The 27,869-nt window shown below is 47.4% G+C and overlaps 1 protein-coding gene across 1 annotated transcript in view; it reads left to right on the top strand.

Moving 5' to 3' along the window:
• The window catches only part of PAX5 (paired box 5), a 191,344-nt gene that overhangs the window by 99,117 nt on the left and 64,358 nt on the right, over positions 1 to 27,869 (top strand). The window contains 1 exon segment of the mRNA XM_030292748.1: positions 10,212 to 10,341. Coding sequence (XP_030148608.1) covers positions 10,212 to 10,341 — 130 coding nt within the window.

The following is a 27,869-nucleotide window of genomic DNA, read 5'->3' as shown; positions in this document are numbered from 1 at the left end:
TTTTTTTTAACTTTACTTATTTTGAGAGAGAGTGCACGTGAGAGTAGGGGAGGGGCAGAGAGACCAGGAGGGAGAATCCCAAGCAAACTCTGTGCTGTCAGCCCAGAGCCGGACACAGGGCTCAAACCCATGAACCATGAGATCATGACCTGAGCCAAAATCAAGAGTCGGATGCTTAACCTACTGAACCACCCCGGTGCCCCAGAAGTTGAATTCATCTTTATTAGGTTTAGTGGGGATGGAATGTTAAAACCTTGTTTTTTATTTTTTACTCTTTTTTTTTTTAATTTTTTTTTCAACGTTTATTTATTTTTGGGACAGAGAGAGACAGAGCATGAACGGGGGAGGAGCAGAGAGAGAGGGAGACACAGAATCGGAAACAGGCTCCAGGCTCTGAGCCATCAGCCCAGAGCCTGACGCGGGGCTCGAACTCCCGGACCGCGAGATCGTGACCTGGCTGAAGTCGGACGCTTAACCGACTGCGCCACCCAGGCGCCCCTTTTACTCTTTTTTAAAACATTTTTTTTAATGTTTATTTATTTTTGAGAGAGAGAGTGCAAGCCAGGAAGGGGCAGAGAGAGAGAGGGAGACACAGAATCCGAAACAGGCTCCAGGCTCTGAGCTGTCAGTACAGAGCCCGACACGGGGCTTGAACTCATGAGCTGTGAAATCATGACCTGAGCCAAAGTCGGACGCCCAACCGACTGAGCCACCCAGGCACCCCTACTCTTTTTTATTTATTTTTATTTTATTTTATTTTTTTTTTTTCAACGTTTATTTTTATTTTTGGGACAGAGAGAGACAGAGCATGAACGGGGGAGGGGCAGAGAGAGGGAGGCACAGAATCGGAAACAGGCTCCAGGCTCTGAGCCATCAGCCCAGAGCCCGACGCGGGGCTCGAACTCACGGACCGCGATATCGTGACCTGGCTGAAGTCAGACGCTTAACCGACTGCGCCACCCAGGCGCCCCACCCCTACTCTTTTTTATTTATTTATTTATTTTTTAATTTTTTTTTTCAATGTTTATTTATTTTTGGGACAGAGAGAGACAGAGCATGAACGGGGGAGGGGCAGAGAGAGAGGGAGACACAGAATCGGAAACAGGCTCCAGGACTCTTTTTTAAATTAAACTTTGATTTTGAGATTATTGTAGGTCCACATGCACTTATAAGAAATAACACAGAAGGATTCTGTATACCCTTTTCCAGTCTCTCCCCGTGGTAACATCTTGGAAAGCTATAGTACAATATCACATCGGGATAGTGGTGTTGAGAGACTTAAGATACAGAACAGTACCCCCAACACGGGATCCCTCCTATTGCCCTCTTCGGCATTTTTCAAGTGTTTGTTTACACGTCTGGCCCCGAGGAATCAAAAAAATGAGAATAAAAAGGACTGCCCTCAAGGCCTTGACACTCTTATCACCTACCTTGTACCTTCTCACAACCTTGTGAGGAAGGTCATATATCCTCATGTAACACATGAGAAAAGGGACTGAGAACGTGCCTGGCCTAGTTCCACATAGCACGAACTTGGCCCATCTTCCTGGATCCAGGGCTGGTGGGCTTCCTAGGCCATATTCTTCCCCTGATGACTGCCAGGCGTCTGGATTCAGGGACCTGGGTAGAATGGGCGACGCCTTCACTGACCCATAGAATGTGGGCTAAGCCTGACCTCAGCCACGTCAAGGTGAAACCCAATGCACACGGCGAGGACCACACCTGCGTGGAGCACAGACCCTGGGTGAGGCCTCAAAGGCAGAGCAGCCCTGACAGTTCTGGTCCATCTCCCTCATTTGACAGCTGGAGTCACTGAGACCTAGAGTAGGGCGGGGTCTGCCTCAGGTCGAACGGGAGTCCAAGGCAGTGTCCGGTCTCCAGGCTCCCTGCCAATTGGTCTGATCCACTATAATCAAGACAGAACTATTCCTTAACATATGTTGTGCAGGTGCAGTTTTTGTGTGCCCAGGTTTAAAAGTGTGGAACCTTCCTCTTCCTTGCTTGCAGACTCAGAGCTCTCTCCCTAGCTGGAGGAGTGGAGTTCAGCCTGTAGGTGGGGCACTGCAGAGAGGAGGACGTCCCCCTGCAAGTGTGTGAGCTTTCTCCTCAGGGCTGGTAGTAAAGTCTTCTCTAATCCCAACTCCGCTTCTGGGGTAACGGGCCAGCACTGAGCTTGGAGCTGGCACACCTGGGCTCCCCTCTCTGAGCCCCGTCCCTGTGTCTGCCTGAACCCCAGGATTCCCAGGACGTAATGGGCCTGCAGGGACTTTGCAGGCTGGAAAGGGCCAGGCACACCGGAAGCATCTTATGCTTCCTGTGTTTGGAACCTTGGAGTCCCTGAAGATGGAGAAGGAACAGACTTCAAGAGAGCAAATTCCTGGCCGTTTCCTCATCCTCTGGGGTGCTCTCATTATTCTGCAGGTGTTTGTTGGACAGCTGATGGGTGCTGGCAAGTGGGGTCATGACTCAAATACGTGCTATTTCGGGTTTTTGACTTTAATTATGGAGAATTTCAAAAGTAGACAAAATAGTCTAATTAACCTATAAGCATCCTGCCCCTGGATTCAACGATTCTCGACTCATGGCTAGACCTGTTCCATAGGTACCCCCACTTCTCCCCACACTCTGCTTTATTTTGTAACAGCTTTATTGAATTTGAATTTTTATATCATAAGATTCACTCAGTTGAAGTATACAAGTCAGCGATTTTTAGTAATTTATGGGGCTGTGTCACCAACACCAACAGCCCGGTTTTAGAACAACCCTGTCACTCCAAGGAGATCCCTTGTGTGCATTCATAATCAACCCCTGTTCTCGCGCCAGCTCTAGCTGACCCCTGCTCTGCTTTCGGTGGCTGTAGCTCTGTCAGTTCTGGACGTCCCACTTAGCATCTGGCGTCTTTCACGTAGCATGCTTCTGAGGCTCACCTGTATCGTCACATGCCTCAGAGCCTCGTTCCTTTTTACTGCTGAGCAGTACTCCACTGCATAGAGAGACCACATTTATCCATTGCGTACATAGACCACAGGGTAACTGCAGTGAACTCTCTTAGTTTTATTTTGAAGCAAACTCCAGACATCGTTTCACTTTATCTGCAAATGTTTTAGAATGACTTGAAAAGATGAGGCCTGGGGTGCCTGGGTGGCTCAGTCGGTGAAGCGTCCGACTTTGGCTCAGGTCATGATCTCATGGCTCGTGAGTACGAGCCCTGTGTTTGGCTCTGTGCTGACAGCTCAGAGCCTGGAGCCTGCTTCAGATTCTGTGTCTCCCTTTCTCTCTGCCCCTCCCCTGCTCATGCGCTCTCTCTTTCTCTCTCTCTCAAAAATAAACATCAAAAAAAATAAATAAATGAAGATAAATAATAAAAGATGAGGCCTTAACAAGCATAATAACCATGACTCCATGATCACATCTAAAAAGTTAGCAAATCTGTAATGTCCTCAAATATTTCAAATACACAGTTTGTGTTTGCACTTACAATAGTTTCATAATATGTCATAATAATTCTTTCACAGCTGTATTTTTTACAGTTTATTTGTTGGAATCAGGGTCCACACTGCGACCCACTGATACGTGTCAAGTCTTCTCTAACCTATAAGATTCCCTCCATCTCTCTTTTCTTGCCTTGGAATTCATCTGTTGAACAGGGCACCCACACCTTGTCATGTGGCCAGTTATAGAGGCAAAGAGCATCGGCGGTGGCAGGGGGAGTGGAGATCACGGGCACGTCCTCAGGCAGCTGGGGAGGCAGAGGCCCGGGAAGGGAGACACCTGCCCCCAGGGCCGGGCTCCACCCCAGCTGCCTTAGGTATCCAGACCCCTCTGCCTCCTCAATCTCAGGTCATCGGGCCAGGCCCTGAGGACACACCTCCCCCACTCCAGCTTGTGCCCTCCTCTGGGAAGGTGTGTAGGTGGGCAGGTGTGTGGTCCCACAGGCTGGGAGCAGTTGGCCTGGCCCTGGCCCAGCTGCCGAGGCCATCTGAAGCTCGGCAGCGAGCCTGGAGGAGCTCAGCAGGTGACGGGGAAGCCTCTTTGGCCGAGGTAGCCACCAGAGGTAGCCAGCCCTGCAGCCTTGTCCCCATGCCCTGCCCTTCTTCGTGCTGCCCTCCTTCTCACGTGTCTGTGTTTCTTCTCTCCTCCATGCTATGGCAGTGGTGCCCCGTGCTGATGAGACAATACTTGGTGCAGCCCCAGGCAGTCCTTTTCCAGGTAATTTCCTAGGGACCCGAATGACGCCCAGCACCCATGTTCCGGGAGCACGTGCCTCCTGGAGTCCCCTTTAGGATTCCTTATCCCTTGTGGTGCTTAGTTTCCAAAGTGCCGTCCCTGTCCTTATCCTTCAGATCCTCGTGCTCGCCCTGGCAGGCAGGCAGCAAGGGGTTCGACTGAAATCTCCTTTTATTAATGAGGACAAGGAGGCTCCGAGAGCTGGCCTGGCCTGCCTCAGGTCACACAGGTGAGAAAGAGGCAGCGCTGGGGGGAGAGCCCTGTGTTATTGCTCCTAGTTCACTGTTCTTTCTACCACAGGGTCAAAGCCTATGAGTGATACAGATAAACATGAGCTGAGGAAGTCCACTCCCCTCCCCGAACCTCAGTTTTTCCAGGTTGGGGAAGATGACCCTGAGTGTCTGTCTGGCTCAGACACGGGAGTGTGTAAGACTTTCCATCATCTGGAGCACGGTGTCCGCCGTGAGGAGGGTGTGCATCCCTGGCGGGCTTGACCTTGAGCCCTCCCAAGAATCTGTGGCAGCAGGCAGAGAGTTTTATCCCAGTTGGTTGCCTTGGAGTGGACAGTCTGTGAATTGCCGACTTCGGTTCATTTATCTTTCTGGGTCATAGTCAAGGATGGCACCAGGGGGCCCTGGTGGGAAGGGAGCAGAAGCCCAAAATAATACTCTAAGAAAGAACCCTAAGAGCTCAGAGAAGTTGGAAATGTGGGACGCAGCTGTTGCCTTGTGACTGTCAGTGGTGGGGAGGAGAGCAGAGCTATGTTGCCAATGTAGGCGCACCAGCACACTTCCGCGCATGTGACTGCCCTTGTTCAGTCATCTTCAGTCCTTGGCTTCCCAAATAACTATGAGAAATAGAAGTAAATTGTCACTGTTCCCAGAGGCACCAACAATGCCTTCTCTCTTCTCTTTTTCTCTCCTGATCTTCCTTTTTTTCTTTTTCTGTCATTCTTTCTACCACTCCCAGACTCCATTTTCACAAAGGACTTGAGGTGTCCTGAAAAATAAACAATTACATGTATCTAAATTAGTAAGTTAAGGCTGAAAAGAAAGTTCAGAAATTATGTAGTGAAAAAGGGAAGATCATAACACCAGGTGCAAGCAATGATGTGGTTGTGGTGGTTTAACACTGAAATAGATTGAGCTTCCTGGCAGCCAATGCAAAAAGGGATATATAGTGGTTTCCAGTGTTCCTGTTGTTCAGCCACGGGCAGGTTAACCATTTATCAGGAGAAAAAACTGGCTTCTGGGGTACTGAATTGCAGGAGGGATTGGCAAGGACTTTGAATATTCAGTGGCAGTGTCTTCGGAGGTTAACAATTTTTTTTTCATATGGTGCTTCTATTTCCTCTAACAAATGTTGAATGCCTGATATGTTATCACAGATGAGTGAAAGCACTTCCCCAGAGCGTTTAAGGGTGGACAAGGGCATTGTTTTCTGGTCACCTGACTTGATGAGGGGAAAGATGGGAGGGGGGCAGGGGAAGGTTGACATATCACTTGGAGTTCTTGTTGAAATACTTCTCAGTTAATTTTGGAGTGTTATGGTTGATGTCATGCTACTGGATCATATATTCACTCATTCATTCAAAAAGCACTTCAGGGGCTCTAGGGATGTTCCATGCTCTCAAGGCAACCTAGAAAGAGATAGACAAACAGCCATTAAACATGGTGAAAAGTGATCATGGAGGTTTGTGGAAAATGCCATCAAGTGTGGAAGCATAGACAAGGGAGTCATGATTTCATTGTAGCATGTGGGGCCCAGGAATGGCCTCACTGAGGAGGTGACATTTGAGCTGGGTCTTGTGGACAGTGTAGGAGTTCTGTAAGTGACTGAGTGAGACAAGTCCTCCGGGCAGAGGCAGGCTGTAGAGCAGCCACTGTAACAAAGAAGCAGGAGACTGGAGAGAGTGCAGCTTCCTTTCAAAATCATAGCAGCTCAAAGGGACAGGCAGTGACGAGGACTTAGGGAAAAAGTACACACCAACCTAAATGGCAGCATCCCCTGGCTTGTACAGGAGCAGGGTGAGCACTGTGAATCCCACCAAAGAGGAGAGACTAGGCAGGGGGCAAGACCTGCAAGGTGGTGGTGGTAGGAGGGACAGTTGGCAAAGGGCTGCTGAGGGCCGGTTTCTAAGTCCCCTGTCCCCAGAGTCCCCACTCTTTAGGGACATTCACTTTACCTTCTGGCAGCCAGTGGTGGTTGGGAGACTGGATTTTGAGACCTCCTAGCACATGTGTAACACAAGTTAAAGATTTGGTGTCTTGGAAAGGTGATCCAAACTCAACTGTCAAAGTGACTGGGCAAACTTTTTGTAAAATGCTTTTTAGTTTATTTATTTTTGAGAGAGAGAACAAGCCGGGGGGTGGGGTGGGCAGAAAGAGAGGGAGAGAGAGAATCCCAAGCAGTCTCTGCGATATCAGAGCAGAGCCTGATGGGCTCGAGCTCATGAACTGTGAGATCATGACCTGAGCCAAAACCTAGGGTCAGACGCTCAACCGACTGAGCCACCCTGGTGCCCAGTGACCGAGAAAACTCTGACGATGAATTTATGGACTAAAACAAAATCAAATAGCAAAAAGACCCTTCCAACGGGACATCAAAGAAATGAAGAAATATCCCTATTGGCCACCCTCTTGCAATTTTCTGAAACTCAGGTTGGGCTCTGCTTTCTTGGGGGAAATAAAGGCTCTCCCTTGCAGACCCAGCTGCCCAGCCTGGCATCTAGGAAGGGTAGGTCTGGCAGTGGGGTGGGGAGGGGCGCAGGGATGCTGACTCTTCATTGAGATTGCTGCCTGGACTGCCTAAAGGTCACTCATTCATTTGTTCATCCATGTGTTCACTGTGCAAACCCTTTGCAGGCGGATCCCAGCTGGACTACCTTTCCGTCTTTGCCTCTTCTAGTTTCACTTCCTTCAACTATTGTCATGTGCCCTGTTTCAGACCACTCCTGTCCTCTTCCCTCTGAACCTTTCTTCAGCTCTTATCGGCCTTGAGGGTTCGGGACAGCTCAGACCCAGGCTGAATAAAGCCTGGGCAAGAACACTTTCCTGGCCGCTTCCTGCTCCATGGTCAATTAATGTCTCTGTGTTCCTGCTCCCCTTCGATAAAGCTTCTGGGGACACATATCTTTTCCCTTGGGGTTTGTGGATGAAAGTCAAAGAGCATGTCTGGGCTTCACATGCATCTTGTGCACAAGAAAGGCTCAATAAATACTGAACATTCATTGTGCTCAGGCCTCCACCAGCGCCCTTGGTAACACAGAGGGGAAGGGGCCCTGTCCCCTACCCCAGGGTCCCAGGAACCCTAGAAGACACCATCTCAGAAGAGACCCTTACAGAAGTGTTTTGACCTCCTGTCTTTGCTCATGGCGATACGCTGAAGGAGCTGTCCAGTGAGCTTTACTTCCAAGGTCCTTTTTCAGCAAATGCCTAATGGCTAATGCCATGACCAAGTCTCCTTCTACAGGGAATGAAGTCTAGACAGTGACCTTTTCCCAACAGCTCCTTGCTGCATAGAATGAAGACTTTGCTGGTCCTGACCTAAAGCAAGAAATATCTTTTCATCTCCGCTTCTATGTGAAACAAAGATTTATAAAACAGGGCTTCTTCTTTCTGTGTGTGGGAACCTTGGATATTTTTCTGTTCTAGTCCATTCTAATTTCGTTTTTTTTAAACATTGGCACTAGCAAATTGATTTCACATCTGTTTAAAGGACAGGATTTACGGTATGGAAATCATTAGAGTAACTGTCAAGACTTTGGAGTCAGATCGATCCAGTTTGGAATCCTGGCTCTGGCACCTAGAAGCCGTGTGACTTTAGGCAATCTACTTCCTTTCTATAACAAGTCTCAGTTCGTCATCTGTAAAATGGGGATAACATAGAACCTATTCTGTGGAGTTACTGTGAGGATTAAATGGAAGATTCAGGTAAAGCTCCTGACACAGAGCAATTGATCAATAAATGTGAGCTTTTGACGTGATTGTGAAGATTATGGTTCTTACTGCCCTGACACCTCATGGTGAGGCCAGTGGGGCAAAGGCAGGGCTCCTGCCTCCTAAGAAATGGTAGTTAGGAAGGGCTTCCTGGAGGAGGAGGCATTGGATCAGGGTGGCAGGATGACTAGGACCCACCCTGTGGTGAGCATCCCAGAACCACTTGTTTCCTCTTGAAGGGCAGGTTTGTTCCCAAGGATGTTTGACTGGACCTAGAGCTGACCACGTTAGATGCCTTTGCCTTTCCCATTTAGGTCTCCAATCCACCTGGAATTGATTTTTGTGTCTGGTATAAAGTAAAGATCCAATTTCTTTTTTCCCCCTTGTTTCTGAATGGATAACCAGTTACCCCCGCACTGTTTATTAGAGTCCATCCTTCCCTGCTGATTTGTACATCACCTCTCTCATATATCAAGGTTCCATCTATGCACAGATCAGTTTCTGGACTCGCTTCTGTTTCATTGATCTATTTATCTGTCCCTGTGCCAATCCTACCCTGTCTTAATTACTACAGCTTTATAGTGATATAGTCGGGGAGGCGTGTCCCTATCATGTCCTTCTCCTTGTAGAAAAGCCTGTGCTCTTCTCTGCATGTTTCCGAATCAGCCTCTGCTGGAGATGATTGAGAGCCCCAGAGCTCTGGACAGAGCTGTCCTCGGTGAGACTCACGGCAGGGTGCTTGGGCCTGCACCCTCGTGGACTCACTGTTGCCCACCACCCCAGGCTGAGCTGCCCAGGAAGTACTTTCTAGTTCAGATGCAGAGAGAAGCACCAGGAATGTATCTGAGTCTGAGTCCCCTCTGCCTGCCACTTGCTCAGTGGCTCCCCTGGTGCCCTTCCCTGTGGCTCAGTCCTCAGCATCCTCCCCAAGGTGCCTGTGTCTCCTTTCAGAAGGCGGCTTCCTTCCCTGTCCCTGTCTGCCAAGGATGTAACCCTGGACAGACAAGGATGTGCCCTCCATTGCGATGCCAGCGTCCTGGAGGGAACTGCTCATGCCAAGAGTTTGGCATACACAACCAAATTCTTTGGCTTGGGCGTTTGCAGATATTTTCTGTACCGGAAACTAGGCCTGGGGGTTGCCTGGAAGGAAGAGACCTGGAACTCACACTTATAATTTGGTCTGTCTCTGAGTGGGAAGGCCCAGGTTGGCATCTTCTGGAGGCCATTTGACAGTGGCTAGGATGTCAAGGAAATGACTCATCACAAGCTCTGATTTCATGAAATGGCTTAAAGGAAGGAGCATGACCCTGGGCCAAGTGCCCATGGCTGCTGTGGACTTGGTAAATCAGATGTGTGCACCTCACAATTTGCAGCACATAGTTTACATGCTGCCGGAATTCAACACACTTACCAAACTGTGGTTCATTTGGTTTGATGTATTGGATTTTGAGTGAGAGTTTCTGGTGGACTACTCCCTGGACTGGGATTCTGCCCCACTGGCCATGGACAAAGCCCTCTTTGCCTTGGGCCTCAGTTTAGTCATCTGTGAATTGAGAGTTTGGCACGGATGAGGTCTCAAAGTCCTTTTAACCTTGTGTCTGTGATTCTGCATCTGTGGTTTAAGAGCATTGAAATCAGAAACTTTTCTTTGTATCCTCTTGGCAACAAGACTGTTATTTCCGCCTTGCTTTTAGTTACTGATATCTCCCTCCCTGTATTCAAGACATTGTCGGTGGCCACTGGGGCTGGGCAAATGGAACCTACAGGCCACAAGAAGCTAGGTTTGAATTCTTGTGAAGCTGCACCTGACTCCTGCCCACCTCCCTCCTCACCCGGGGAGAACTGTCGACTCTGGATACCTGTCTTGCTCTATTGAGCTGAATCTGCCTTCTCAACACTGGGGGGTTTGCGAGCCCCCCATGGGCCCTGGCGCTGGCCTGGGCTAGCCCAGCGAGGTGGCTGAAGCCCAGAATGTGGCGGTGGCGTTTGGCTGGGGTGCTTTGGAGTCTTGATGCTGAGACATTTCTGTTTTGTTTCCTCTTTCAGACCACTGAGTACTCAGCTATGGCCTCGCTGGCTGGAGGGCTGGATGACATGAAGGCCAACCTGACCAGCCCCACTCCCACCGACATTGGGAGCAGCGTGCCCGGGCCACAGTCCTACCCCATTGTGACAGGTGAGGGCACCTGGGGTGGGGGAGAGAGAGAGACACTGACAGAGGGAGACTGAGAGTGCCTGCATGGGCGGGGGGAAGAGTGGCTTGGTGCTTCTGGACTTGACGGGCCATTTTTGTTTTAGTAAGGTTCTGGGGCCCTGGAATCGGTCAGGCAGGATACTGCCGGGGCCCAGGGCTGCGGCTGTGATGAATCATGGCTGTATTTGCTCTGATAAAGCCAGCGGAGAGAGAGTGTCAAATGGGCTGTGGGCTGGGACAGGTGGCAAGAAAGGCCCATGACAAGAAGGGCCGTGGTGACTTCGGGATCTCCTGTGGATACAGCCAGGAGGTTCAGAGGTCTGGGATTTATCCCTCTCATGAGAAGGGCAACCCTGCCTGGTAGGACTTGAGAAGGAGCAGACTCCTGGCAGATTGGCATTGGTATTTCGGGTTTCCAGGCAGAGACTGAGTCAGGAAGGGTAAGAGGTTTCGGCTGGAAGGTGCTTGGCCTATGCAAAGTAGCTGCCTTTCTGGAAGGCCCAGGGCCAGCCTCTTTAGCCGTCCTGGTGTTTGGATCCTGGAGGCACATTGCTGGATTTGAACTTGCCATTGACTAACTGTGTAATCTTGGGTAAATGTATAAGGATTCTGGGCTATGTTTTTAAAAAAAAAATCTCTACAGTGGGAATGGTGTTATTGTGAGGATTAATTCATTAATACATATAAAGTGTTTAGACTCTTATTTAGCACACGGCAAGCACCCAATACATGTTGCTGCTATTCCTCTCAGAGCCTTCTCGTGGTGGCCGGTCACATTGTTGGGTTTGCTGCTGCAGAAAAGGCTGGACCACAAGGGCTGAGTTAGGCAGACACCTCTTCCTGCTCCAGCAGCAGTGGGATAACATGGGGGGACAGACCCTGGAAGTTTGTCCGAGCTGGCAGGCAGGAAGCAGTCTCAGATACTATACAGACAGATAATAGGAGGCTCAAGGGGAGCACTTGGGCCAGAGCCTTGGGGTCCAGCGGGGGGGAGCAGGATGTCCCTGTAGGCTGGTAGGCAGGACACGGTAAGAAGTAACAGAGACAAGGGCTTCTTAGAAGTGCAGGCGGGCTATGGTTGTGTCGGGGAAGCTGGGGATTGTGCTCAGGTTTGAGTTTTAGGGGAGGGGGCTTGATGTCACATAGGTTCCGAGACAGAGAGAACCCAGCTCTGAGACCTGTGCTGATAGGTTGGCACTGAGGCTCGTGGGGCTCAGACAGAAGCAGTGGAGGCCCTGTTTGCAGATCTTGGCAAGCTTCTGGGGGCAGCTGAACCAGCACAGGTGGGGAGGTGTCAGCACTGGGACAGGGATAGAGGGTGGGGAGCCTCCGTTAGAGTGGGGCTTTACTAACAGCACAGATGTCCCATGAGGTCCTCTCCCCTGAAGTCACAGAAGGTTTCAGTTGACCCAGGCAGTGGGTCTGGGTGTGGATTGGGTTTTCAGGTAAACCTTTGACCAAAGACTTGTTTGTACTCCAGACCCAAGTCAGAATCATGCTTGATCTTTAAAAAAAAAAAATTAATTTTGGAGATAATTCTAGTCTCTGACCCATTGTTACTACTTGTGTTGCTTTTCACTTTCATCTTTCCTAAAAACACATGAAATTACCTGCTGTAGAATTTTAAAAGCACTCAGGTAGTGGATGGCTACTTTGGAAGAAATATTTTCTGCCTTGCTCTGCAGAAAGTAGAGATAGTGAGCTCTTTTGCATGCCCTTCCAGAAAGGTGTGTTTTCCTGGGTGTTCATTGCCGAAGGGATATTTCTCTGGAGGACCACATAGGGCTATGAAAGAAAGATATGCAGTGTCAGATGAAGGCTGTAGGGGAAAGTCAGGGTTACATTAAACGAAGAGCTCTTACTGTATCTAGGACCACATTGTGATCATGTGCAATTCTGAGCTATTTTACTTTATTAAAATTCTGTAAAATTTAGTTTATTTTTAAAAAGTTTACCCATGTCTTTATTTTGCTTGATTTTGCATAACGGTATGCTTGATGTTGAAATATTGGAAGTATTCTAATTATAAATATAATCATTAGCTTTTTTTGTGAGTAAACAATAGCTAGCTAGAAAAATAATAGAAGAGTCCTTTAACAATGGTACCAAAAAAACCAATGCTGAGGAAAAATTCACTTTAAACTCCAAGGGACATAAAAGAATAAATGGAGAGCTGTAACTTGTTCTTGGGGAGGAAGACTCAATATCATAAAGTTGTCAGTTTCTTCTAAGTAATCTACTAATTCAAAGGAATCCCAATCAAAATAGCAACAGAATTTTTTGGGGGGAACATGTCAAAATGATACCAAATACTGCAAAAATAAGCATTGAAGCATAGCTAAAGAATTCTGAAATAGGGAAATGAGCAAAAGTTGTAGCCTTTTTAAAAACATTATGATAAAGCAGCAGCACTTAAAACTATTTTTTGTTTTTTTAAGTTTATTTATTTACTTACTTATTTATCTACGTAATCTCTACACCCAGTGTGGGGCTTGAACTCACGACCCCAAGATCACGAATCATTTGCTTTCCCGACTAAGCCAGCCAAACACCCCTAAAACTATTAGTAATGAAACTGAAGTTATGGACACATATAATGGCCTAGAGAGTCCTTAAATAGATCCAAATAGATATGGGTATTTATAAATGTAATATTTCAAATAGGTAGAGAAAAAGATAAATCGTTCAGTTAATGGTGTTGGGACAACTAGGCCTGTTGGATACATACCTCACTTTTTATATCAAAATAAATTCCTAGTTGATCTACACTTTCAATGTAAAAAATGAAACCATAATAAACTAGAAAAAAATGAGGGATACTTTTTTAGAATCTTAGAGCAGGGAAGGCCTTTTAAAATCTGTTCCAAAAAAAAAAAAAAAAAAAAAAAAAAAAAAAAAAAAAAATTAAAAAAAAAAAAAAAAAGGGGCGCCTGGGTGGCGCAGTCGGTTGAGCGTCCGACTTCAGCCAGGTCACGATCTCACGGTCCGGGAGTTCGAGCCCCGCGTCGGGCTCTGGGCTGATGGCTCGGAGCCTGGAGCCTGTTTCCGATTCTGTGTCTCCCTCTCTCTCTGCCCCTCTCCCGTTCATGCTCTGTCTCTCTCTGTCCCAAAAATAAATAAACGTTGAAAAAAAAAAAAAAATTAAAATAAAATCTGTTCCAAATATAAAAGACAAAGAAAACTGGTCTAAATGACTGTTAAAAATGTAAGCCTTTTGTCTGTATGTAGAAACATTCAAAAGACAACAAAATTAGGGGAAAAAAGTGGAACACCGATGACAAAAGCTAATTTTCTTAATACGTAAAGGGCTTTTAGAAATGAATAAGAAAAAAATCAGTAGGAAAAACAGGTCAAGACTGGATAAATTCATTGGAAAAAATACAGATGTCCAACAGCACATGAAAAGGTACACACCTGACTCATAGTTTTAAAACTGCAAATTAAAACAGTCATGAGACACTTTAAAAAGTCAATTAGCTTACCGAAGATTGAAATGTTTCTGGAGGCCAAGTGTTGGAGAAGGTATGAGAAACAAATATTTTCATCCACTGTTACAAATCAGTGTAACCTGTTTTGGAAGGAAATTTGGCAATATCTATCAAAAATGTAAGTGCACCTACCTACCCTCTAAACCAGAACTTTCATAATCAAGTCACAGATATATTCATGAATGTACAGTGATACCTTTATCTGTATAATAATTATAGAATTATTTATAATGGCAAAAAAATGGCCACAAGGCAGTGTCTGTCAATAGGAGCTGGTTAAATAAATTATGTCTCCTTCATAACACAAAATACTATACAAACCAATTAAACCAATTAAAAATAATTAAGTAGAGCTGTCTGTGCTGAAATGAATAAAGGTCCAAGATAAATTTTTTTAATTTTTTTTAATGTTTTATTTATTTTTGAGACAGGGTGAGACAGAGTATGAAAGGGGGAGGGTCAGAGAGAGTGGGAGACAGAATCTGAAGCAGGCTCTAGGCTCCGAGCTGTGAGCACAGAGCCCGACGTGGGGCTCGAACTCATGGACCGTGAGATCATGACCTGAGCCGAAGTCGGCCGCTTAACCGACTGAGCCACCCAGGCGCCCCTCCAAGATAAATTTTTAAATAAATAAGCAATTTGCATAATACTATGTTAAGTATGATCCCATTGGTGTGAAAAAATACAAAGGACATACACACAGGGGCAGAGGCACACACAGGCAGGTCAGAGGCTTGTGTAATGAGGATTCTTTAGAAGATCTCCAGCTCTTCTCCTGCTTTATGGGGCATTGTGTTGTTGGGGTTCTCTTCCCAGTCCCACCTAGCATCCCCTTGGGATAGCAAGTATTTTTTTTTTTCATTTTATTTATTTGAGAGAGAGAGAGTGTGCACGCATGAGCTGAGGAGAGAGGCAGAGGGAGAGAGAAAGAGAATCCCCAGTGGGCTCCACAGTACCTGACGCAGGGCTCAATCCCACAACCTTGGGGATCATGACCTGAGCCAATATCAAGAGTCGGGCACTCAACTGACTGTGCCACCCGGGTGCCCTGGGATAGCAAATATTAACAATGCCCCTTTACTCTCCGGAAATTAAGATCACATCTGACTTCAAGTTAAATCAAAATAAAGCCTTAATCATGAGATATAGGAAGAATGAAAGTGAAATTGTTTATAGTGAAATACTATGTACTTTGATAAGCAAATACCCTGCGTGTTTGAACTGCAAGAAATAATGAAGTAGTTCGGGGCTTGCCCCATGCACAGAATCACTATGAATGCCACGGCCCTGAACGCAGACTTAGGGACTCCTATTTACTCATACTGCGAGCTTGATTTTATGAATTAGGTGAGGAACTCTTGGCAAAATTCCAAGTAAAATAAGATATGAGCTTTTCTCGGTTTACACAGTAGTTGCATTCCTAGAAAATTCAGTGTATATTAAGACCATGGAGATTGCAAGTTCACATTTATATGTAAATGAAGTTCAGGGCTAGACTCAAATAATTATAAACAGATTTTTCACCTGTCCTGTTTGGCAGGACATGACAGAATGCAAGATGAAAGGAAACGTCGCTGTGGGGACTCTTCCTCTGCAAGGCAGGGATGCCTCTCAATTATAGAAAAGCCCCCACAAGTTTTCAGAGCACCCTCTAGGGGGCAGTTGCTGACCCTACTGAGAAGTGTTAGAACACCTTGAAGGAATGCCTCCAGGAGCTGTTAGGATGGCAGTAATTTTATTCCCTTGTGTTCATGGATGTGTTGACACAGTTCTGAACTCTTCAGGGAGACCTTGAGTCTTCCGGCCCCACGCCTTACCTTCTCCCCTCCCCACAAGGGAGCGTAGCTGGCGCTCAGTTGGACTGTGAGCCAGCCCAGGACTCTAGCTGGGCAGTGCCAGCCTGGAGTGTGGGGCCGGGGGAGGAGGTGGCCTCCGTCCTGCTCCATCTCGGCCCTTACACTCCATGCTGTGCAGGGAAGGTCTCATTAGAGAATGAGTCGATTTCTCTCCATCGTTTATATGCCACATTAAATATTAACTTAAACTCCTGCTCTACCAGCCCGGGCCACGGTTCAGAAGCGGCTCACCATTTGCAAACCAGTGACATGGCCAGCTTGCTCCTGCATCATCAGCAGTTTGGGGCCATCCTGATTGGGACTATTTCTCAGCAGGTGTGTCCTTGGGCCACAGGCCTGCCCATGGGGCAGCCACTGTGCCTACCTGCCAGGGAGGACAGCGGCTGGGGTGCCAGGCCCCCTGCTCACCCCCCTACTGGTAAAGGGCCTGGCAGTCTTGCCCTCCACTGTGCCCCCCTGACCCTTGCCTGAAAGAACAAAGGAATGGGGCCAGCCTGTGTCCTTGCTGACCTCTTCCCCTGAGGACTATCTTTTTGCATCAGCAGTTAGAATGGAGGGAGGAGACTAAGGGAGGCTTCTCATCAAATAAGTTTGGGCAACACTGGCATGGTGGATACCTGTCGGGGTATGAGGCTCCCCCTGGGCACTGTCCCCTCTAAGTAAAAGACACCACTAGTGGGGCAGCAGATAGGCGCCTACAAGGACAGACAGAATGCCACCAAGTCCCCAGGACCACCGGCTCTGATTTGCTGTGCCCCCAGGTTCAATGTTTGGAGCCTCAATATCCCAAACCTGGAAGCCCAAGAAAGTCCACCCTCTTCTGCCTTTTTCATCTGAGCAACAGCTGAGGGTTGGAGGAAAGAGCACCAGATTAAGAGTCAGAGGAATGGGCGTAAGCCTGGACTTTCCCCCCTTAATTGTCCTGTCCTTCGGCAAATAGATTGTCCTCTTGAGCCTCAGTTTTCCAATCAATGAAAAGGGGATGGCAGTTCCTGCCCTGCATGCCTCTTTTGGCTGTTGCAAGGATATAATGAGGCAGTGGGGGGAGAGAGTTTGAGAGCCACCACGGGGGCATCTGAGTGTGTGTGGGGAGTTGAGGGAGAAGGTAATCTGGTGGGTCCAGGATCCAGTGTTGGCACTTCCCAGCCTCCCTCAGGACAAATATCGCGACCGCAGATGGGCAGGGTGGGAGTGTCGTGCTGTCCAGCTGCTCACCTGACAGCTCAGCTTGGGAGACCTAGGTCCAGAGAGGGGAGATGCCCTGCTCAGGGCCACATCCAGTGAGTTAGAGCTGGAACTAGGGCTCGCCCAGGGCCCTGACCTTTGTGGCCTGCTGCCGTTATGTGATGGGATGGACAAAAAACAAAACACAACAAACAAACAAAATCCCAGTTTAAAGTTCCAGAGGGTGCCTCTTCTAGCATGTAATTGAGAATGTCAGCAGGAAAGCCAGACTGCTTAGCTTGAAGCCCAGTGTCACCGTGTTCTAGCTGGTTGACCTTGGGCAGGTTACCAGCCTCCATGCCCAAGTTCTCCATCTATAAATGAGGCCCAAACAGAACTCACTGTAGGCTTCCTGTGAGGATAACACGAATGGTCCATGCGGAACCTTAGCCCAGTGCTTGGCACGAGTAAACGCTCAACAAATGGTAGTTATTAGTATGTTTCAGAGCTCTTGTACCAAGATGTCTGGCCAGCACCAAGCCACTCTGAATGGCCATTTGTTCATCTTTCCATGGGGAACACTTCTTAGATCTGTTTTTTATGAGCCTTTGAGGCTCAACTAGGCTCAACTAAATATCTCTTCCTTCAGAGTGAAATCATAATAAATAACAAAAACTAAAATATGAGAAATTCCTTATGTATCCAGTTTCTCAAAGGTGCTTCAAAAAAATATAATTAAAGCTACAGTACAGCATAACATCTTACAACAAAAGGCTCAGCCATGGAGCTTTCCTCGGAATCCCGTGGAAGATGCTGGGATGTCAAAGTTGTGTGCGCAGGAAAAGAGTGTAACGTGAATAGTTACTGTTCACTGGACTCACTCTGTGCCCAGCTGGGAGAACGATGGTGATCTTGGTGGACAGTCCCTGCCCTCACTGGGCTTGCTTGCTGGGAAAAGCTGGACAATTCACAGCAAACAGAGGGGGGGAAAATGTGCAGTTTCATTTCATAATGGCATGTGCTTTGAAGAAACTAGCTGGTTGAAGAGATGGTTGGTGAGTGGGGCGGGGGGTGGAGCACAGCCTCTCTAACGGGTAGCATTTGATCTGAGATCCCAGTGATGAGAGGCTTTGGGAAGATTTGGGGGCAAGGTATTCCTAACAAGATACAGCCTCGGTAAATGCCTTTTAGCTGTAAAATGAACGAGTGAATGAGATGTGGAAAGGAGGAGGCCATTTCTTGGTTCTTTCTCTGCTGTTAGTTGGGCTCAGCCCATAATCAGGCTTTGGGGACTCTTGCAGTCAGTGGAAATGAACTTCAGAGGTTGAGTAGCCCATCCCTTCAACCCCCGCCCCCCGAGGATCTATTCTACATCAGGGCTTGGTCACCTCTGGTGATGATGATTTCGCTACCTCAAAGGCAAAAAATCTTCAAACAGTACGTACCTGTAGCTGTTCTCCACTGAAAGTGATTTCCATTCCCGTTAGCAACCCAGGCCCAAAGTGTCTCCGATGTCCAGATGGACATCCATGGTATGAACTCATAGACCCAGCCACTGCCCAGCACCTCCCTCAACTGGCGTTCTGTGTACCCACTGTGAAGCCCAAAGATTGTTTGGTCCGCATAGTGTTTTTTGAACTTAAAAAAAAAAAAAAAAACAACTTAGACTAACATTTTAAAGATTGGAGGAGAACAACCCAAATGTCCATCAGTAGGGAACTGTTTAAGTAAAGAGTAGCTTATCCGTACAATGGAACGTTGTGCAGCTATAGGAAAGAATGAGGAAGCTCTCTGTGTCCTGATAGGGAAGGAGCTTTGAGATACATTATTCATGAGAAAAGCAAGACTACTGTGTACAGAATGCTACCTTTTGTGTAAAGAACAGAGGGACAATGGGAATGCATTTGTATTTGTGCACACGTGCATAAAGAAACCCTGGAAGGATACTCAGGAACTTAATAACCGTGTTTAGGCAGAAGCCGTGAACTGGATGTGGGAAGACGACTTTTTTACTGAAAACCATTTACGTTTTTAATTTTTCAAATGTTGTCAATATATGACTATCAAAACGTTAAATTAAAAGTGCCTTGGGGCGCCTGGCTGGCTCAGTCGGTTAAGTGTCCCACTTAGGCTCAGGTCACTATCTTGTGTCCATGGGTTCAAGCCCTGAGTCGGGCTCTGTGCTGACAGGTCAGAGCCTGGAGCCTGCTTCGGATTCTGTGTCTCCCTCTCTCTGCCCCTCCACCACTCACACTCTGTCTCTGTCTCTTTCTCTCTCTCTCAAAAATAAACTTTGAAAAAAATTGTTAAAAGCGCCTTAAAATCAGGAGATTTAACATAAAGATTAAAATGTCTAACCTTTCTTTAAAAAGTTGAAAAACTTGAGGCACCTGGGTGGCTCACTTGGTTAAACGTCTGACTTCAGCTCAAGTCATGATCTCGCGGTCCATGAGTTCGAGTCCCTTGTCGGGCTCTGTGCTGACAGCTCAGAGCCTGGAGCCTGCTTCAGATTCTGTGGCTTCCTCTCTCTCTGCCCCTTCCCTGCTTGTGCTCCGTCTCTATCTTTCAAAAATAAGTAAACGTTAAAAAAATTTTTTTAATTGAAAAACTTGTCCACTTTCGGTCCACATCCCCATACTACTACACTCAGTATAGCGGAGAAGTGGCTCCCCCTACACGTGAGTCTTCTGTTTGCCCCAGATTCCCAGACAGCTCACTAATTTACCATGTTTGTAGCCCCTGTGAATTTACGAGTTCTTGACTTTGCTCCAGCCCCATCCTTCCTTGTCTCCTCTTGCTCCTACTTCTGTCCAACAGAAAACCTTTCTGTCAAGTCAGAAAGGGCTGGCCACAGGTGTCCAACTGGCCTTGCCTGTTTCCGACTCCAGGTCTTAGGTCAGGCTGTTCTGCCCGCCTGGAATGGCTTTCCCCAAATATCAGCTCAGCGTGTAACCCATGCAGTGGGGAAGGCCTGGAGGACTGAGTGCAAAGGTCCCGAGAATGTGCAACAACATGGAATTTCATCCCAGTGCAGTGATGTCACACTCTCTCCAAACGAGACGTTGTGTTTCAGGGGAGCACGACCCAGAGAGAAAACTCAGCATCTGAGACTGGAACCTTCCCCGTAGATACAAGGCTATTTGCATTCCAGAAAGATTCAAGGCGAATACGATTGGGGTTTAAATTTTTTTTTTTCCACGTTTATTTATTTTTTTTGGGACAGAGAGAGACAGAGCATGAACGGGGGAGGGGCAGAGAGAGAGGGAGACACAGAATCGGAAACAGGCTCCAGGCTCTGAGCCATCAGCCCAGAGCCCGACGCGGGGCTCGAACTCACGGACCGTGAGATCGTGACCTGGCTGAAGTCGGACGCTTAACCGACTGCGCCACCCAGGCGCCCCACGATTGGGGTTTAAAGTATTTGGTATGGGATTGCTAAATAGACTTAGAGTTGTAGATTCTATAGAAACCTGGAATTTTGGAATGTTTGTGTTTAAAAGGATACTCAGAGGTTCAGAGAAGCTGAAGCTCTGATCATTTTAAAGCCAAAATGAAATTCAAGCATCTCCGTAATTAAAATGCACATCAAAGGAAAATATGATTTGCTTTCAGGTTAGCATAGTGTTCCTAAGAACTATTTGTTGAATAAATGAATTAATATTTGTGGAAAGTGCAGTGTCAATTAAAAAAAATAATTTCAGCAGAAAGGACTCTGGTTGTTTCTGACCTTGTATCTCGTAGGATAAAAATAAACAAAGCTGGATGGCCGTCCTGGTAATGCACTCATAGATTTTTACACTTGCGAGCAGCTTGGAAGCCGACCTTTCCAAATAGCCTTCGAGCAGGTCTCTGGGCCTCCGGCTTCCCAGCCCACCCTGCTGTGATCCATCTTCCTAAAATAGCGATTTCATTAGCTTGTTCTCCTGGTCAGAGATCTCCACCGCCTTGCCATTATCTGCAGGAGAAAGCATACCAGACTGTAGTGCCTGGCAATTTGCAGATTACTGCCATTCATTATTCACTCACTCACTTATCTCTTCACCAAAACCAACTCCTCCTTCCTGTCAGACTGTAGCCTAGCCTGAGTCATAAGGGTTATAGAGTCCCTGCCCTCAACATGCTTACAGTCTGATGGGGGAGGCAAAGGTGGTTGCATGTACAAAGCAAAACAAAACCAACAAGAAAAACAAGGGAGATCCCATGGGAGAAGCCATGCTATGTGAGGTGAGAGCAATGAAGAGGGAATGATGGCCTGTCTCTGACTGTGGGCTTTGGGGACATTTTGTGGAGAAGGCCATGTCTAGGCTGTTCTGGGAGAGCCAAGCACTCCAGGCTTCTGTTTTCTGTTCTGAAGCTTGGCTTGTTCTCTTGCAATCCCCCTTTCCTAATTCCTTTTTAGTCACAACACAACACGTGCCCATGGTACAATAAAGCCAAATGGCGTGAAAGTGTGTATAGCTTTGGGGCGCCTGGGTGGCGCAGTCGGTTAGGCGTCCGACTTCAGCCAGGTCACGATCTCGCAGTCCGCGAGTTCGAGCCCCGCGTCGGGCTCTGGGCTGATGGCTCAGAGCCTGGAGCCTGTTTCCGATTCTGTGTCTCCCTCTCTCTCTGCCCCTCCCCCGTTCATGCTCTGTCTCTCTCTGTCCCAAAAATGAATAAACGTTGAAAAAAAAATTAAAAAAAAAAAAAAAAAAAAAGAAAGTGTGTATAGCTTCATATGACCATATCCCCTCACCCCATTCCTAACCTCTTCTGCTGATGCCATCAGAGTTGATGGTTTGGTATATGTTCTTCCAGAAGCTTTTCTCTCTCTCTCTCTCTCTCTCTCTCTCTCTCTCTCTCTCTCTCTATATATATATATATATATATATATATATATTCTATATATATATATATATATATAAATTATATATATATGTAGCTTATTTCCTACAAATGGGTTTTTACTCCTCATACTGTTGTTCAATTTTTGAAAATTGTATTTCACGTTTTATGGATACCCAACATGTTGATAGGGACAGAACTTCTATCCTCTCTAATGTTCTTAACTTTTCTCAAGCAATACAAGCTAGAGAATCCATATTCTCAGGGCTAGGGAGGGGGAATCCCTCTCAGTATTCAATACTGGGGCTTCAGACAGAGAAGGATAGCGTCCAGGGAGGAGGGCAGGCAGGGTACCTTGTCCCCCAGCGCTGTTGGCTTACGACAGCCGACTTGGGGCCTGGCTGCTACCTCCCCTGCACTCAGGGCTGTAGGGGGAGAGGCGTGGTTGCTGGGAGTACATCAGGGAAAGCCACAGGGAAGCAAGCTTTAGTTGAGTGCAAAGAAGAACTTTTAATAGTTAGAGCTCTCTGAAACTGGAATAGGCTGCCTCAGGAGATAATAACAATGATAGCTAATGTTTATTGAGCATTTGTTATGTGCTTTGGTTCATTTCATCCCTCATTCTGTGGAACACAGGTGCTATTTTTGTCCCAACTAACAGCTAAAGAAACTGCCTGAATTCACACACCAGTAAGTAACAAAGCTGGTTTTCTCCTTACTTCTGTATGGTATGGTTCTTGTAGGTAGTAAGCTCCACGTCATCAGAGGTATCCAAGAAGAGCTCTCTCACATTTAACGGCAGCACAGTTAAACTAGCAGCCACTGGGGTCTGCAGAAGCTGATCACACTGCACAATCTCTCATATAGACTCTGAAGCCAGACTGCCTATCTTTGGATCCCAGCTCTGCCACTTATGAACTGGTGACCTCAGGTGCTCAATTGTTTGCGTGTGAGTGTGTGTGCCTCAGTTTCCTCATCTATAAAATGGGGACAGAAACTCATTATATGGATAAAATGAGTTGATATTTCAAAGGCACACACACAAAAACCCTGGCTTGGAGCACAATAAATGCTGTGTAAGTATTGATTTTAAATTAAAAAAAAATTTAATGTTTACTTATTTTTGAGAGAGAGAGAGAGAAAGGGGCAGAGAGAGAGAGAGAGAGAGAGAGGGAGACACAGAATCTGAAGCAGGCTCCAGGCTCTGTCAGCACAGTGCCCGATATGGGGCTCAAACCCCTGAACCGCAAGATCATGACCTGAGCTGAAGTTGAACACTTAACTGAGCCACCCAGGCGCCCCTAATTTTTGATTAAAAATAAGATAAAATAAAATTTTGCAGCTCAGGAAAGGAGCCGGAGCCAGAGAGCCTAGGGGTCCGCCATGACAAGAGGATGCTGGAAGACCTTACTAAGGGTGGCATGTGTCCCGCGTTGAGCAGGCCTGATGGCTCCCTCTTCTGGATATTCCACTGGTCTCCTCTGTTAGTTTTTACTTGCTGCTGTAACTACCACAAGCTTGGGGCTTAAACCAACATAAATTTATTTTCTTACTATTCTGGGGGGGCAAGAGTCCTAGCATCAGGGAACTGCATTACCTTCTGGAGGCTCTAGGGGAGAATCTTTTTCTTTTTTCTTTTTTAACCTTTTCCAGCTTTTGCTAGAGGTTGCCTGCATTCCTTGGCTCATGGCCCCTTACCCCATCTTCAAAACCAGCAGGGTGGCATCTTTTCTCCCCTTTGACCTCTGCTCCTGCTGTCACCTCTTCTCGCTGTGACTCTGACCTTTCTACCTCCCTGTATAGAGACCCTTGGTGATTACATTGAGCCCACCTGGAAAATCCAGGATCTCCTCCACGTCTCAAAATCCTTGATTTAATCACCCCTGCGAAGTTTCTTTTGCTTCCTAAGGTAACATAGTCACAGGTTCTAGAGATTAGGATGTAGGCATATTTGGTGGTAGGGGAGATGTCCATCATACCTACCCTTACCTCCCCTGAGCTCACTATAAAGGTCTCCTTGAAGACTCCACGTCCCTTCATACCTGGCCTGACCCATCATCCGGGAGGGAATCAGGTACCTCTTTTGCTCTGTTTTTGTCTGACCTGTCCCCACCATGTCTGTAAGCACTGCTGGTCCTCACTCTGTCTCCTCCATCTGACCCACTGTTGTGACAATCGTGCCCTCCCCAGGTGCCCAGGGCCAAGAGACTGGAATTTTGGTCCTGGATGGGCCCTTGGAGATCATCTAGTGCAACTTCCTGGGTGAGCAGATAGGAACACTGGGGACTGAGAACTCAGGGTCTCCAAAGTGAGACAGCTCTGGAATCCATATCCCTTGACTCCTTTTCTACCTAGTGCTTCTTCTCCGTGCCAGACTTAGCCTTTGTCCTTCCAGAATGCAACTGTTTCCCTTTCCTCTCCTTGTTTCTCAGCCTGCCTGGTCCCTGCCATCTGTCTACTTCATCTGTGAAGCTGTCCAATGGAACCCTTCATCCAGGCTTATCTATTTACTACCATCCAACTCAGCCATGCCTGGTCTCACTCGAAGCCTTTTGCTTCTGCTGGTTCCTCTGGCTTAGAATGCTTGTCATTTGCTCAGAGGTAGTAGTAATGTGCTGTGAAAGGATGAGCACTGGGTTGGCTTGGAGTCAGGGTCACAGATCTTCATCCCAGCTCTGCCATGCTCCTTGGTGACTTTGGGAACATCCTTCACCTGTCTGAGTCTCAGTTTTCACATCTGCCGATGGGAATTATAATCTGGGCTCATCCCTTCTTGCAGCACTGTGGTGAAGTGCACACGAACTATAAGCTGTAAGGATCTGTGCCCTTTCTTAGGACTTCATGGAGCCCGTGCCACCTTGACTGCGCCAGGTGCTCAGGTCCTGTCTCCCGTCAAGAAGGAAAATGTGAGTTGATGCAGGGCTTTGCCTGTAAAAGGCTTTCATGACACCTACTGAGGAACCGAGGAGTTAGCAGGCCTGCTGGCAGTCTTTGCCTGTACGCCTTCAGGGAGTGTCTGCAGGGAGTAGTCCCCAGGTGCCACCTTCTCCAAGAAGTCCTCTCGGTTACCCCACAGTCAGAGTGATGTCCACCTCACCTGGCCTCTGGGGACCAGCCCACCTGTTATAATGTTGTGCCTTGATTTATCACTCTTTGTTACCAGCCTAACTTTCTCCTTAGACTTTGAGGTTCTGAATGATATCTGCCTTCCCCGGAACAGTCTAGCATGGAACTTGAACATAGTAGGTACTCAGGAAGTATTTGTTGAATGGATGGACGGATGGATGAACAAATGAGTTGTCTACATGATTGATTGTTACTAATTGCCCCAAACTCCACTCTCCTAGGTTATTACCAAGGTTATCAACCCCCTAGATTATTATTATTTACACACTGGAATCACTTTGATAGGCATAAGGCACATTTGAATGTAATTTATTATCGCGATTATTATTTTTCTTCAAATGCATAAACTTCTCGTCTGCCACCTTCCCCCCTGATCCCCCCCACCGCAGTGTTCACAGCCCAGAAAAAAATCTGTCTCTAATTTATCTCAATTAGTTCTTATTTTCATTAACTAAGAGGCTGTAGAAGTTCTACTCCCACCCTAGATCTTCTATACATGTTTGGTAAGGCTGGTTTGGGCATGGATCCTTAACAGGCACCTGTTGTCTGTCCAACTTGCCCATCCAGAGATATGTTTACCTTTCCAAACGCACTGCTTCCTTTTTAAGTGTCTTTTAACTCAGGTCTGCGAAGGTGTCACAAGCACACCTCAAGGGAAGGGTGGTCAGATAGTCTATCTGGGGATTGGGTGTGTAGGGTGGGGTCACGTGAGGGTAAGGGCCTTTTCCCCAGAGCTCATCTCTGGGGAGGCCAGAGTCACCAGCAGGGGTGATGATACTTGTCTCCCACTCACCAGGCACCAGAAATCATTCTGAGCACTTGACGTATGTTAACTTGTCTAGTCTGCGTAACTACCCTATGAAAGAGGTATTACCCTCATTTTACTACTGCAAAAACTGAGGCACAGGGCACAGAAGTTTGCTTAGTGTTCCACAGCTCCTAAGTGGTGAAGCCAGGTTTCAAATGCACGTAGTCACGTTCCAGCAGCCACACATTTGACCGCTGTGCCACACTACTTCTCACCAACCTGGTGCTGGTGGCCAGCAGAGCTCTGAGTCAGGCAGAGCCTCATCTGGAGAACAGACCACAAACAAGAGATGTGTCTCTTTCCCAGTTGGCCTGGTAGGATTACAGTATCTTTTATAACCAGCAGTGTCAATCTGTATAGTTGGTCAAAAGGTGTTGCCCAAAAGAAGACCATAGCTGGCACAAATAGCCATCTGTGCCAATAAGGGGGTAGGTTACAAAAAACAAACAAACAAACAAACAAACAAACACCTGTGGTTTTATTATTATCTCCAGATCTCTTTTGTACTAATGAGACTGATGGAGTAAAAGATTCCCATAGAATCCAGCCTGGAGCCACAGAGCCCAGGGTCTGGCTCCCTGTCCCCCTCTGGTCCCGCAGCCCATTTTAGCTGGGCCCTTCCCCAGGCTCACTAAGCCTGATCTATGCTGGTCTAGACTGCCTAGAACTTGCCCAGCAACTGCCCAGCTTCTCCGTGGGCCGAGCACACCTCTGGTTGGGACTGGCCCAGCCCATGCCCCCCCCCCCCCGGGAGGAATCCCTTCTTTGACCTTTGTAATTATTCCTGTTCAATCTTCCTTCATGTTTTTTTCCTCCCCCCACCACCCCTTTCGAGGTGCTCAACTCCTGCACTCTCTCCAGTGTATTAAGGATGTGAGTGAAATTGATGACTGGGATGTCTCAGGTCTTTATGATGATGAATGACTTTCACTGCCAAAGCTTTTATTGTCTGTGATTTGGGAAGAAGGGGGAACTGATATATCAAGGCTGCCTGTCACACCATTTAATACAGTTATAAATCCTGACGTCACTAACTGGTGGTCAGGAGCTGGAGAATTCCACCGGCCGCCGCTTTGCCGAGCCTTTATGGATTTTTCCCCTTGCCTTTCTTTGCTTGACTGTCACAATTGTGTTTTGGGAGGGGGGATGGGAACAGCTGGATGATGCCTTTAAATATCCCAGGGGCAACCTGGGCCGGAGAGGAAAGTGGGAGTCCTCTCCACCCTAAAAGAAGGAGGAGATGGCCGGGCTTTGATTCTAAGGTGGGCAAATTCTAAAAGTATGCTAATAGCTTCCTGCATTACTGCAAAGGGTGTATCACCCTTTATAGTTTACCGAGTGATTTTACATCTGCCATTTTTCAGGTCTTACTCCTATCCTTGGGAGGGTGGAAGGGAGAGGCTTGATCCCCATGTTATAGAAGACGAAACCGAGGCTCAGTAAGGCAAAGTGGCTTGGCCAGTTTGCAGATGCAGAGGGCAACTCCCTGGGTGAAGCAACAGGACACGGCCGCTAGGCACTCTGAGCAGAGTCAGAGAGCCCTGGACTCACCCCTGTCCAGCTGCTGATCTTGGGATGGTCCCTTCTATTTTTTTTTCTAATAAAAAAATTTTTTTTAATGTGTATTTATTATTGAGAGACAGAGAGAGACAGAGCATGAATCGGGGAGGGGCAGAGAGATGAGGAGACACAGAGTCTGAAGCAGGCTCCAGGCTCCGAGCTGTCAGCACAGAGCTCAATGCGGGGCTCGAACCCACAAACCGCGAGATCGCGACCCGAGCCAAAGTTGGACGCTTAACCAACTGAGCCACCCAGGCGTCCCGGTCCCTTCTATTTTCTGAGCTTCAATTTCTTCATGTGAAAAATGAGAACAACACTTTCCTCGTAGGGCTGTTATGAGAATTAAGTGAGATAATGCATGTAAGTGCTCAATAAATGTTTTTTAAAGGTAAAACTACAATAGAAGAATGTGGTAGGTGTTGCAGGAGCAAGAGGATGGCTGCCTATGCCTCCCTGAGGTTGTGCGGGGAGGTGGCCAAGGAAGGCTTCCCATAGGAGGTGAAGCTCAAGTTGATTGGAACAAGCAGGGATTAGCCAGGCTGCGAGGGCAGGAAGGAAAAGCATATCAGGCAGAGAGAATGTGATAAACGCAAAAACGACATCGGAAGTGCAACTGCTCCAGGAGTGGTGAGACGTGCCGCTGGCCGTGGGGCAGGGGTGGGACCAGGGAGGCTACCAGTGACC

The sequence above is a fragment of the Lynx canadensis genome, chromosome D4, assembly GCF_007474595.2.
Source record: "Lynx canadensis isolate LIC74 chromosome D4, mLynCan4.pri.v2, whole genome shotgun sequence".
Classification (NCBI taxonomy): domain Eukaryota; kingdom Metazoa; phylum Chordata; class Mammalia; order Carnivora; family Felidae; genus Lynx; species Lynx canadensis.
Note: the sequence above shows the minus strand (reverse complement) of the source record. Positions and strands in the feature narration are given on the sequence as shown.